At 55.1% G+C, this 12,553-nt stretch overlaps 1 protein-coding gene across 1 annotated transcript; it reads right to left on the reverse strand.

Annotated features, from left to right (window-relative positions):
• Positions 1 to 4,698: 4,698 nt before the first annotated feature.
• Positions 4,699 to 12,553, reverse strand: LOC101550639 (chymosin-like). Its single transcript, XM_004620085.2, has 9 exons — positions 12,492 to 12,553; positions 10,387 to 10,537; positions 9,538 to 9,655; positions 8,281 to 8,399; positions 7,391 to 7,590; positions 6,198 to 6,311; positions 5,617 to 5,761; positions 5,299 to 5,397; positions 4,699 to 4,836 (listed from the first exon to the last, which is right to left on the reverse strand). Exons 1-9 carry the CDS (start codon positions 12,551 to 12,553, stop codon positions 4,699 to 4,701), a joined length of 1,146 nt encoding a protein of 381 aa, XP_004620142.1.

Here is a 12,553-nt window from a genome sequence, read left to right on the forward strand (position 1 = left end):
ACTCCAGCCTCCATGACAGGGTCTGTCTTCTTAAAAAGAGGCAGAAGCAGGACCAGAACGATAGTACAGCAAGCAAGGTGCTTGCCTTGCATGCACCCAATCTGGATTCCATCCCCAGCACCCTACAGGGTCCCTTAAGCCCACCAGGAGTGATCCTCAAGCACAGAGTCAGGAGTAAGCCATAAGCACCGCTATGTGTGACTCCAAAACAAACAAAAGAAACAAAAGTGACCAATAAGGTACCCATCTTACCCATTCCAGTAACTTCTCTTTGTGAAGTGCTGTCTAACCACACTATTCATTCCTTCTGCTTCATCCACACCTCTTATCAGTTCCTTAGTCTTTGCTCAGATGTCACCTTCTCAGAGAGCCTTCCCCACAACACACACACATCCTCGTTTTAGCTGCTTTATAGACTTTTTACAAATCATTGAGGTACTGTAATTTATAATGCCGTTAACGATGGCTTCCTGTGTACATAATTCGGCATTGCACTCATCACCAGAGTATTCATCACCCTACCTACCCCTCAATGCTCTTTCCTTTCACACACAACCCACAAACTCACCCTACTATTGTGGTTTGAGAATTAACTCTCCTGTTGTGTAGCTGACCTTTGTTGCTCCCATGCTGTGTGTCTTTAAGTCTTACCTATAAGAGAGATCATTCTGTGTCTATCCCTTTCCTTCTGACTGACTTCACTCGGCATGATATCCTCCAGTTCCATCCATGCTGCAGCAAATTTCATTCTTTCTTAAAACTGTGTGGTATTGCATTGTGTACTGCAACTCCTTGATCAATGCATCCATAGTTAGGCATTTGAGTTGTTTCCGTATCTTGGGTTGATGAACATAGATGTGCATATGTCCTTTTGAGTTGATGCTTTGGGGGAGAGTGGGGATAGATACTAAGAACTGGCATTGGTAGGTCATATGGGAGTTCTAGTTCTAGTTCTTGGAGAGATCTCCATATTGCTCTCCATAGAGGCTGAACCAGTGGGTGAGGGTTCATTTCTCACCACAACCCTGCCAACAATGGCTGTTTCCAGACGTTTTGGTCTGTGCATTCCCACTGACAAGAGATAGTTTCTCAATTGTTGCTTTGATTTGTATTTCCTAATCATGAATGACCATGAACACTTTCTCATTTGCCTCCTGGCCATCTGTTTGTCTTATTGGGGAAAGTGTCTGCTTGCCTTCCAGTCTGTTTTCTAATGAGGTTGTTGGACTTTTTTTTTTTGTTGAGCTTGGTGAATGATTTATAGATTTTTGGATATCTTATTGAATGCAAATATTTCCTTCCACTCAGTATGGTGTCTTTTGAATTTTAGCTTGGGTTTCTTTTGCTGTTCAGAAGTTTTTAAGTTTGACATAGCCCCATTGTTTATTTTTGGTTTTGTCTTTGCCTCTGCGGTCATCTCGTTGAAGACACTTTTGCAGTCAAGTTTGCTTATCCCATGGTAATGTCCACTTCGTCCACTCGAAGCCTCTCATCACCTCCACAGGGATCCATACTCTCCCCCAGTGCCATACCCTATATGCCTGTCTGTGTCCCCCAGGGGACCCCAGAAGAGCCGTGGGGTCTATCTGTTGTTTTCACAAGAAGCACAGTGCACAGGAGCGTGCCTCCCTCATGAAAGCAGTCAAAATACATTACTGGTAAATAAGAAAGGTGACTGTTCTAGTGAATACAGGGTAGGCTGGTGTTTGGAGGGTTTGGGAGAAAGTAGGCATCAGGGACAGAAGGAGTCTTCTCGAGGAGGGACTTTTTACTGCTCTTTAAGGAGGGAGTGTAATTTTTAGGTTCCAGTGGAAAAGAGCCTCCGGCCAATGGACCAGCATGTGCAAAGACCCTGAGGTCAAAAGTACAGGGCGCTTCGAGGTCTGAGAGACTGCTGAACATCCCTCCTGGCCCAGCAAAAACTGCTGAGGGCCTAATACTGGGTCCAGGTCCCCAGACACCCCCTGGGATCCTGGACAGTCACAAGCTCTGTCCTTTACCCACCTTGGACATTCCCTCACCACAAGGTCTATTGTTGGCTTCCTGTTCCTGGTGTGCAAACTGCACTGGAATTCTTGCTGTCTGGGGCTTCCTGACAAGGGGCAACCTCCACACCTTATCCCAGTTAGTCTCTCTTCTGCTGCAAGCAAGAAACAAATGCACAGCTCAGAAAACAATCCATCATTCTGTCACAACATTTCCATTTCAAAGACTTCCTCTCCCCGCTTCTCTCCACGGCTGAAGCTTCCTCTCATTATAGGAGAACTGGCAAGAAAATGAATGGCTAATGAGGCGAGGAAGAGCCCAAGGCTCTGGGCCTGAGGCCTCTGCCTACAGCTACAGGGACAGGCACTAGAAGGAGACAGTAGGTCTGTGTGTGTGTGTGTGTGTGTGTGTGTGTGTGTCTATGTGTGTGTGTATACATGAGCATGTGTGAGAATGTGTTTATGTCAGTATATGAGTGTGTGAGAGTATATGGAGTATATGTGTGTGAACATATGAATGAGTGAATGTGTGAGATTGTAGATGATGTGAGAGTTTATGAGTGTGAGAATGAGACTTTGTGAGAGTGTGTGCATGAGTGCATGTGTGAAACTGAGACTGTGAGAGTGTGTGTATGAGTATGTAAGGGTTTGTGTGCATGAGTGAGTGTTTGAGTGTATATGTGTGAATATATGAGTGTGTGTGAGTGAATTAGTGTGTGAGAGTGTGTGTGAGTATATGTGTGTGAGTATATGAGTGGGTGTTTGAGTGTACAAGTGAATGTGTGAAATTGAGACTGTGAGTATATGAGTATGTGAGACTGTGTGTATGTGTGTGAGTATATAGTGTGTGTGAATGTATGAGTGTGTGAGATTGAGATTGTGTGAGTGTATGAGTGAGTGTGTGAAATTGAGACTGTGTGAGAGTGTGAGTGTGTGAGTATATGTGTGTAAGTAGATGAGTGTGTGTGTGAGCATATAAGTATGTGAGATTGAGACTGTGTGTGTCTGAGTGATATTGTGAGACCTAGACTATGTGAGGGTGTGTTTGCATGTGTATCTGTGTGCTTGTGCACATGTGTGCAGAATACATTTTTCTTGGTCAGAGATTTGCTGCTCACTCACAAGAGAGAAGCCCCTTGGGACACTTGCTCAGCCTCCAGGGGGCACTAAGACTCCCCCTGGAGAGAAGATTCCAAGAGAAGAGCAGGTATAGCAGCGGAAGAGACCCACCAGGACAAATTCTGCACTGTTGTGAAGATACCACAAGAAGGGGTGGGAGGATAGCACAGTGGGCAGGGCCCTGGTAACCCAGCCTGCTGGGAGCAGCTGGACTGTGGCTGAGCTTTGAAGGAAACCCAACAGCTGACAAAGGGGTGAGGCCAGGAGAAACGCCAGGAGGGAAGGGGAGGCTGCCCAGCTCCCAGGACCCCCCGGGAGGGGCTACCTGTCCACATGGCCCAGGGAGGGCCCCTGCAGCAAAGGTGGGCACACAGCGTCCCTAGGGCGACACTCATCAGCTGGGGCTTTCTCCTCACCACCAGCCAAAGCCCGCGTATCTAAAACACAATTTGCTAAGTCCAGACCTTTCAGATGTAACAGCTTGGTGAGCCTGTTTGGCATTTCACTTTTTAATCTACAAGAAGTCTAAAAATAATGAATGTGGCCCAGTTCTGTCTCGTTCTTGGCAAACAGGCAGTCACTGGTCTTAGAGGAAAAAGAGAAGTTCAGAACCAGGACCGACTCCCAGACAACACCCTACACACACACACACACATACACACACACACACACACACACACACTGCCCTTTCCCTGCCAGGGTCTCTGGGTACCTCTGTGGGCAGCACAGTCCCTGCCCTGCGTCCTCCTGGGAGAAAGATGCCAAGAGGAGCCCTGGGAAGCGCCTGCCTGGCCCCTGGCCTGGAAGACCCTCTTTCCACAGTCCATCTATGACAGGCCATTGCTGGCATCCTGCCACTCCCCAGCCCCTCTGTGACAGGGGGAGCCAGTGTTGGGGTGAAGTGGAGTCAGGGATGGCAAAGTACCACCTCAGTCCAACGCCCTCAGAGTGGTCAACTGTTGCCCATCTAGGACGCAGGAACTGCTCTCTGCCATTAGGGAGAACCGTGCTGAGAGGTGCCAGGGGTGGGGGAGCACAACTGTGAGGGGGGGTGTCCCCCAGCAGTGGGGCCATCCTTGTTCCCACCCTCTGCCATGTGTTCTCACCTCCTCGGGTCTGTCCCTCTGGGTGCACATGAGCTTTGCCCCCTTAGCCTCTGTGAGTCCCTTAGGGTGTCCATGCCAGCATGGACCTGGGCTGAAGGCCAGTGGGTGAGGGCCAGTGGGATGAGGGCGGGTGGGCCGTTGGGCGGTTTTTCTGCCCCAAGGAGACAGCACCCAGCCTCTGCCCACCAGCACTGCAGGTCATGTTCTAGAGGGTCTGCCCTCCATGCAGCCCCCTAACAACAGCACCCACCGTGGGTGGGTGCATTCTGTTACCACTGGTACCCCTTGCCCAGAAAGATCTCAAATGACCCAACAGGAAAGCCATGCCTTGGTGGTACCTGATCTGAGCTCTCAAGGGCCAATTCCCTTCAGCAAGTACCTCCCCTCCACTCACCCCTGCCCTCCCCCAGAAACACACAACACCAGAACTTGCAGGGATGCAGTGTTTATTGAGGACCTGCTGCGGGGCACCGTGACTGGCCGTGCCTTTACACAGCCTTGGCCAGACCCAAGCGGTTGTTGGCCCTGTCGAAGACGCTGAAGTACTCGCGGATGAAGACATCCCCCAGGATCCACTGATCAGAGTCGGTCTCACTCTGGAAGCCGCTGGTGCAGACGCCCTGGTCCTGCAGAAGGAAGGCACGGCTGGGATGAGTCACAAGGACCCCCCCTCCTCCCCTCCCCTGTTTCCTCCTCCCAAAACCCTGCCCAGCTGCACACAAGCATCAGTGCCATCTCCCGAAATCAGGAAGGACAGAGACAGTGGGAAAATAAAGCCGCTTCATTCAAGACAGCCTAGTGGGGTCCTCTGCAGAGCCCTAGCCTCTCCCCATCCTATTCCTCCTCCTCCTGGCACCCACTTCCCTGATGACCCCAAAGAACCCTCTATCTGAGGCCTGAGGCCTCTCAGTTTTGGGTACCTGGGGTTAGGACAAAGCCAAGGCCAGAGGTCAAGGCTGAGGGCAGAGGTTTGTGAGGACATCATGTCCCATTCAGAAGGTCCCTAGGGTCTCATGTCCTGGTCACGTCTGAGCCTACCCTCACTGACAGAATATGTGGGGTGAGCCCAGGCCCCCCTGGAGACTTACCTCATTGGTGTAGGCCGCGGGGGGCAGCGGGTACTTTTTGCCGTTGATCTCGAAGACCACCGTGGGCATGGTGCTCAGGCTCCCGCAGTTGATGTCGAACTACAGGACAGAGAGCGTGAGAAAAGGGGGTGGTCTCGGTGTGTTGTCCCCACCACCACCACAGAGAGCCTGGGAAGACGTGGGGTCATGGAAGAATCGGGGGTGGGGGGGCACCACAGGCCTGGGACTCAGGGACCCAGAAAGCTCTAAAAGGGTGCAGTGACAGGCTGGAGTCAAAGACCCTCAGGACCTGGGGGTCCTGGGGGTAGCCCGGCTCACCTCGCCGTACTGGCCCTGGGTGGCTCCGATGGCCGACTGGATGTTGAGGATATCACTGCTGGGTCCTACCAGCATGGAGGTGCCAGTGTCCAGGATGGCCTGGCAGCCGCCCTCACAGGCCACAACCACACCGTCCACGGTGACACTGCAGAAGGTGTGGGGGAACACGCATGCTGCAACCTCCCGCTCTCCTCCTTGACCCACTCTCCCCTGCACCCTCTGCCCAGGCATCTCTCTGGGCCACGCCCAGAAGCCATTTCCCCCCACTCTGGCTGGCCCTGCCCAGGGACAGACACTCAGGTCCAATCAGGACACCACGGGCACAGAGGGCTGGGGGCACAGCGAGGGGGCTGAAAGCTGGGACAGGGATCCTCCTGCCCAGCACAGCCTGGCCTCAGCTCTCACAGGTCTCTCCCCGGCCGCTCGGGACTGGTATCCGTGAGCAGGCACACTCCATCGGGGGCGAGACTGGGACCCAATGGTTCAAAGTTAGGAGACAGGGCAACCCTGTGCCGGCTAATGGAAGGATGGACGAGGGATTCCTAGATGGGTCCCTATCGGGGTGCTGGCCGGTCACCCACCTGTCCACGGTGAACTGCCAGTACTGCTGCACGGTCACGGGCACCCAGTGCAGGGCGCCTGTGTAGTGGGAGTGGTCGATGGCGCCCAGAGTGAGCACGCTGCCCGGGCCATGCCTGGAAGCAGGACAAAAGGCTCGTGGGGACCCACTCGGCCCAGCTGCATAGCACAACCCCTTCCTGTCCCCGCAAGCCCCCCCTTCCAGGAGCCCCTGACTCCCCAGCCCCTTCTGCGTGTGTTCCTACAGCTCATCAGCTTGCACACGGCGGTCAGGCTCAGCACAAGCTGCACCCGAGCTCCAGACCTCAGCCCACCTCTCCGGGAGACACGTCACAGCCTCAGCTGAGCCCCTCACCTGCAGGGCCCGCAGCCCTGCTCTCCAGGGCACATGGATGGCGCTCGTTAAACTACAGCTCTGTGTGCGTGTGCGCATGTGTGTGTGAGAGTGTGTGAGTGTGTGTGTGGTATGTGTGTGTTGTGTGGTGTGTGTGGTGTATATATATATGCATGTGTGGAATGTGTGTAAGTGTGTGTGTTTGGTGTGTGTGGTATGTGTGTGTGAGTGTGTATGTGTGGTATATATGTTTGTGAATGTGTGTTGTATGTGTGTGAGTTTGTGTGTGGTGTGTGGTGTGTGTGTAGTATATGTGTGTGTGGTGTGTGTGTGGTATGTGTGTGTGGTATATGTGTGTGAGTGTGGGTGTGTGTGGTATGTGTGTGTGTGGTGTGGTGTGTGTGCATGTGTGTGTGTGTGTGTGTGTGTGTGTGTGTGTGTGTGTGTAAGGCTCACAGTTCCTGCTGCCTGCACTGTGGGGTGCTGAAACTCGCCCTCCAGGTCCACCGGGTCTGTTGATGGAGCCATCTCTGAGCACACCCCTGCCACTTGGGGGCCTGTCAAACCTCCACAGCATAAACGAAGGAACGAACCAACCCACCAACCTAACCCTTGCCCAGCCTCACCCTCCCCAGCCCCCAGCGCCTTCCCCTCTCCCGTCACGCCCTCTTTGTCACAGTCACAGGAGCAGGTAGGAACACCCGAGGACTGTGACTGCAGGCAAAGGAGACGAAAGGTCTCTGTGCAGAGACAGGACTGGATGAGGGCCATTGGCAGCACCATGACTGCTGGCGAAGGTGGGGGGGGGGCGCGCAGGACTCCCCAGAGCCCTCCCCGGGGCCCTCCCAGCCTGGCGCCTACCTGCTCATGTAAACAGAGAAGAGGTCTTGGGCCACCAGGTGCTTGTCCATCATGTTGTCAAACACAGGCACAGAGTACTCAGAGGCCAGGGACGGGTAGGCCAGGCCCAGGATGCCGTCGAACTCAGAGTAGGTGAAGACGTCCCCAGGCTCCACGGTGCTCAGGCCCACGGTCTGGTGGGTGTCCACGATGTTGGAGACCTACACGGAAAGCCAAGGTCAGAGGCCGGCCAGGGCAGCCAGTGACTATGCACGCTCCTGGGCGGGTGGAGGGCGCAGGTCCCAGGGCTCCTGCTGCAGAAGCTGGGGCGCCCCCCACCCCTGCAATCAATGCAGGAGCCGAGGAAGGGCGGCAGGTGGCAAGAGTCTGTGTTTGATGGGGCTCAAGAAACAAGTGTGCTGGGCTGAGTGGTCCAGAGCTGGAGAACACACCTTGCGACAAGAGACCCCGGGCTGGATCCCAGCACCACCAGGAAGACTTGGGTTTAATTATAAAAACAACAACGTTGAATGGACTGAAGGAAAAACCTCAGGACAGTGAAGGCACTGCAGGGTGGGAGGGAGGAGACAGTCACCTGGGCCTACTGCCCCTCAGATGGCCCCTGGGCCCCCAGGGCGGGCAGGGCTCCCAACTCCACAACAAGAGACTGGGCTTATTTGGAAAAAGCTGAGACCCCAGGATTCTTGGGGTCTGGCCACTACAGGGTCTGGCACACCGTTGGGAGTTGGAGGGGCGTTATCCGCTTAAAATGCTGCCCTGGGGCCCCTCCACCTGGGGCCCCTCCGCCTCTATCTCACTCCTCTCAGCCCATCAGCATCTGAGGAGAAGCCCCCCCAGTTCGCACTGCCCCACGCACGCCGCTAGGGTGGGACCCAAGCTGGGGCACTCACAGTGACGGTGTCGTAGCCCAGGATGCCCTGCATGCTGCCCGTGCCGTAGGCGATGGACAGGGGCTTGTTCATGTTCTGGAAGGTGGAGGACTTGGCGGGGTTGAAGCGGTGGTGGTTCTCTGGAACAGAGGTGAGGGTGAGGCGGCCCGAACAGCTCCTGAGGAGGCTGAAACCACCCAGGCCTCCCAGAACGTGACCCACATGCCACGAAGAACCCACAGCCTGTTCACACTTCCTCATAGTGGGCAGACACCAAGGAAATGTGCTCCACGCTGCCCCACCCGCCTCTCTGATCCCAACCAAAAAGAGGGGGCTGGGAGGGGAGGGCAGAGCATCCCTGGTGGGTTCTAGGACATTTTGCCTTGACCAGCTGAGTGACCATAGGCAGCCCTTCCCCTCTGTGCCCTGAACCCGCGACTTCCGTGGCTGGTAAATGAATAAAAAAGAACACCCAGACCCATGTAGCTGGATTAAAGGACTGGAGCAGTCCTGGAGGAGGCCTGGGTTCGACCCCCCAACCCCATATGGTCCCCTGAGCAATGCCAGGAACAAGCCCCAAACTACAAGCCAGGAGTAGCCCCTGGACAGAGCTATGGTCTCCAAACCAAAAGAAGACAAAAAGGAACAAAAAGAGTGACCAGTTCCAGGGAGAGCAGAGCTGAGGGGACCTGAGTGCAAGTGGCAGGTCTTGAGTTTGATCCCCAGCATTGCACGAATCTATCACCCCCCCCACACACATACATACACTCCAACATGGCAGATAAAACCCTGATGGCCTCTAGCACTGCCAGGAGCCCCACCAAAGGAAAACAAAACAAGGGCTGGAGCGACAGCACAGTGGGTAGGGCATTTGCCTTGCACACGGCCAACCTGGGTTCGATTCCCAGCATCCCATATGGTCCCTCGAGCACCACCAGGAGTGATTCCTGAGTGCAGAGCCAGAAGTAAGCCCTGAGCATCGTCAGGTATGGTCCAAAAGCAAAACCAACTAAACAAAAAGTGCCCCCTCCTCATCCATCACAGGTTTTATCTCTTTTCCCAATATGGCCAGAGCCCCCATTTGTTGGAAGGAAAAGTGAGCCCCCAGGAAGGGAGAACGAGCTGCTCTCCTCGGCCTGACGAGCTGCCCTGATCCCAGCTGCCTCGGCTGGTCATTCAGTGATTCTCCACCTCCCCGAGAACATGCCTCAGAGTTCACTGAGTCAAAGGCATCTCCCCTGCCCACCCACCCCCAGCCTCCCCAAGGAGGGCACTCACGGCAGGCATCGCTCTGGCAGTAGACAGAGGGCACCCAGAGATCAGAGGAGCCGGTGTCAAAGATCACAGTGAACTCCTGGGGTGGGGTCCCGATCTGGATCTTGCCGAAGTACTGACACTGAGGGCAGACGGCAAGGGTCAGGGCAGGTGGGCAGTGGGAAGCCCAGGGCCAGGGCAGCGCAGTGTTGGGAGGAAGGTTGATGCTCTGGGGAGGGGCTTCATCTCCAGCCCCCCACATGGGACCCTTCCACAAGCCAAGCACCACTGCCGGACTCAGCCCAGAAGCAGCCTTGGCAACAGCACTAGACTGGGACAAGGTGTTGGGATGCCCACCTCAGCCCCAGCTGCCCTGCGCCCTCTCCACACCCACCCTGCCAGGTCCATGCTGGGGCAGGCAGGTGGGGATAAGAAGCATTGAGCAGAGGCTGGGGCTACAGTACAGCGGGGAGGACATTTGCCTTGCACAGAGCCGAACCGGATTCGGTCCCCAGCATCCCATATGGTCCCCCGAGCACCACCAGGAGTAAATCCTGAGTGCAGAGTCAGGAGTAACCCTGTGCATCGCCGGGTGTGACCCAAATATTAAGCACAGGGGCAGGGGGGTGGGGGGCAGACAGGCTGGCTGGTTTCTGCCCTGAGGACAGACAGGGAGGGAAGCAGGTCCCCCAGAGAAGGACCATGAGGCAATCCTGCCCTGTGCAGGCCCCGTAGTCGCCCACCCCTCTGAGCACAGCCTCGGAGGAGTTAAGGGTTGGCTGGGGTGGGCTGGAGCTGGAGTGATTCTCTGCAGAAAGGACACCTGGACAGGACCCCCCGCAGAGAGGCTAGGTGGGACTCAGGGACACTCACGTCCAGGTAGTTGGTCAGGGGCTCGCTGGCCACCTGCCCGAAGTTGGAGAACTTCCTGTTGTGTTTGGTCTCATGCTTGCTCAGAAACTCTTCCAGGAGCCCATGTTCCTTCAGGGACTTCCTCAGAGACTTGCCTCTGTGCAGAGGGATCCTGGGGACATGGGTGAGGAGTGAGGGGGTGCTTAGCACCTGACACCGGCAGCCAGGCCTCCGGACAAATCCCTCTCCCACTTCTTTACCATAACCCAAACTGAACCACACACTCCAGTCGACAGATCTATGCCCCCTCTTCTAATGGCAACCCACACTGATATTTCTTGTTCCTTTCCTCATCTTCCTACCAGAGACTGAATAGTTGCGTTTTGTTTAGTGCACTGGACTGGGGTTGGTTTCTGTCGGGAGCCATGCCTGGCAGGGCTCAGGGATCACTCCTAGCTTCTTGCTCAGAGTAGAGTCATGGGTCAAACCTGAACCCCAAGGGCTGGAGAGGTAGAACAGGAGCTAAGCGCTTGCCTTGCATGCAGCAGACCCCAGCTGGATCCCCAGCACCACCGCATACATGGACACCTGAGCCCTGCCAGGAGTAATCCCTGAGCCCAGAGCCAGGAATAAGTCTCAAGAACAGCTGGGTTTGGCCCAAAATAAAAATAAATTAAAAGGCCAGCCCTCCTGCCTACATAGAATGTGCTCTGGCCCTTCAACCATCTCCCGTGTCCCTCAGCTATGTCCTAGAAGCTACACACTATCGCCGAGCAGGTTCTCTGCACACGGCAGTTCTTGCTATGTGGCCACGTGTGCCAGTCACTGGCTGGGCACGGGAGTGAGTGGGAGGAAGATGCCCAGGCTCTGCGGAGGGTTCGGAGTCCCCACCCTCCGGTGAGTTCTCTGGCAGCATCCTATCACAGCCAGCCTGGTTCTCTGGTCCTGGGCAGATGGAATGAATGTTCCAGAGAGTTTCAATCCAGAGCCCGGGGTGCAAGCAGAAACACAGAGACTAGTTGGAGGGAAGTGGGTGGCGCTGGCTGCAGGGCCCTCTCCTCCTGCTTGTGACCACCCCGAGGCTAGGCCTCTCGCACCTCAGTTTCCTGTCCCGTGGGTTGAAGGAATGTATTGGGAGTGGGGGACAGTGTCCCTGCCAGCTCTGAGAGCACTTGGGTCCATGGAAGACAGTGAAGATGGCAAGCGTGAAGTTTTGTGTCATGACTGAGTGCTCTGTCATGACAGAGAACGTGGGTTTCACACAGTGCTCATGTCCCAGACAGCTCCCAGAGGGAGAGGCCATAGCAATAGCACAGTGGGGAGGGCATTTGCCTTGCATGCAGCCAACCCAGGTTCAAGCCCTGGCATCCCCATATGGTCTTCTGAGCCCACCAGGAGTGATCCCTGAGTGCAGAGCCAGGAGTAAGCTCTGAGTCCTGAGTTCCCAAACACCACTGGTGTATCTCCCAAAAAATAAAAGAGGGAGAAGGGGGCTGGAGCGATAGCACAGCGGATAGGGCATTTGCCTTGCACGTGGCCAACCCAGGTTCAATTCCCAGCATCCCATATGGTCCCCTGAGTACCGCCAGGAGTAATTCCTGAGTGTACAAGCCAGGAGTAACCTCTGAGCATCACCAGGTGTGACCCAAAAACAAACAAAAAAACAAAAGAAGGGAGAGGGAGAGAAACCATGTACAAACAACACCCCTACCCTCCTGGGACCAAGCAGGAGCTCTTCAATACCAACCACATGCCTGAGTCAGCTCAGAGTCTCGCCCAGAACAAATTTCCTTGCCCACCATATGCCAATGCTAATGCCTGACTAGTCTGCAAGGATTGATGACATAATAGAAGCCTTTCCTAACAGGAATTCCCTTCCTAACAGGACCTTGGAAGCCAAGCCCCTGACTCTAATCTCTGCTCTTGTACCGAGCAGCCCAAGGGCAGCGTGAGACTTCAAGGACCTCAATGAGAAAGTCTCACCACGCAGCAGCCAGCCCAGGAACCCGCCAAAGTGCCCCTAAAGACCCCTGCAGGGGGAGTGATGGGAGCAGCCAAGGCAGCATCCCCTCCCCCGCCAGTAACAGGACCAGAAATGCCCTCCCTGCCCTGGGGTCGACACCCACCTGGTGATCCCATTGCCCTGGGAGAGAGCGAGGAAGGCCAGGAGAAGCACAAGGCACCTCAT

This window comes from Sorex araneus, chromosome 5 (genome assembly GCF_027595985.1).
Source record: "Sorex araneus isolate mSorAra2 chromosome 5, mSorAra2.pri, whole genome shotgun sequence".
Lineage (NCBI taxonomy): Eukaryota > Metazoa > Chordata > Mammalia > Eulipotyphla > Soricidae > Sorex > Sorex araneus.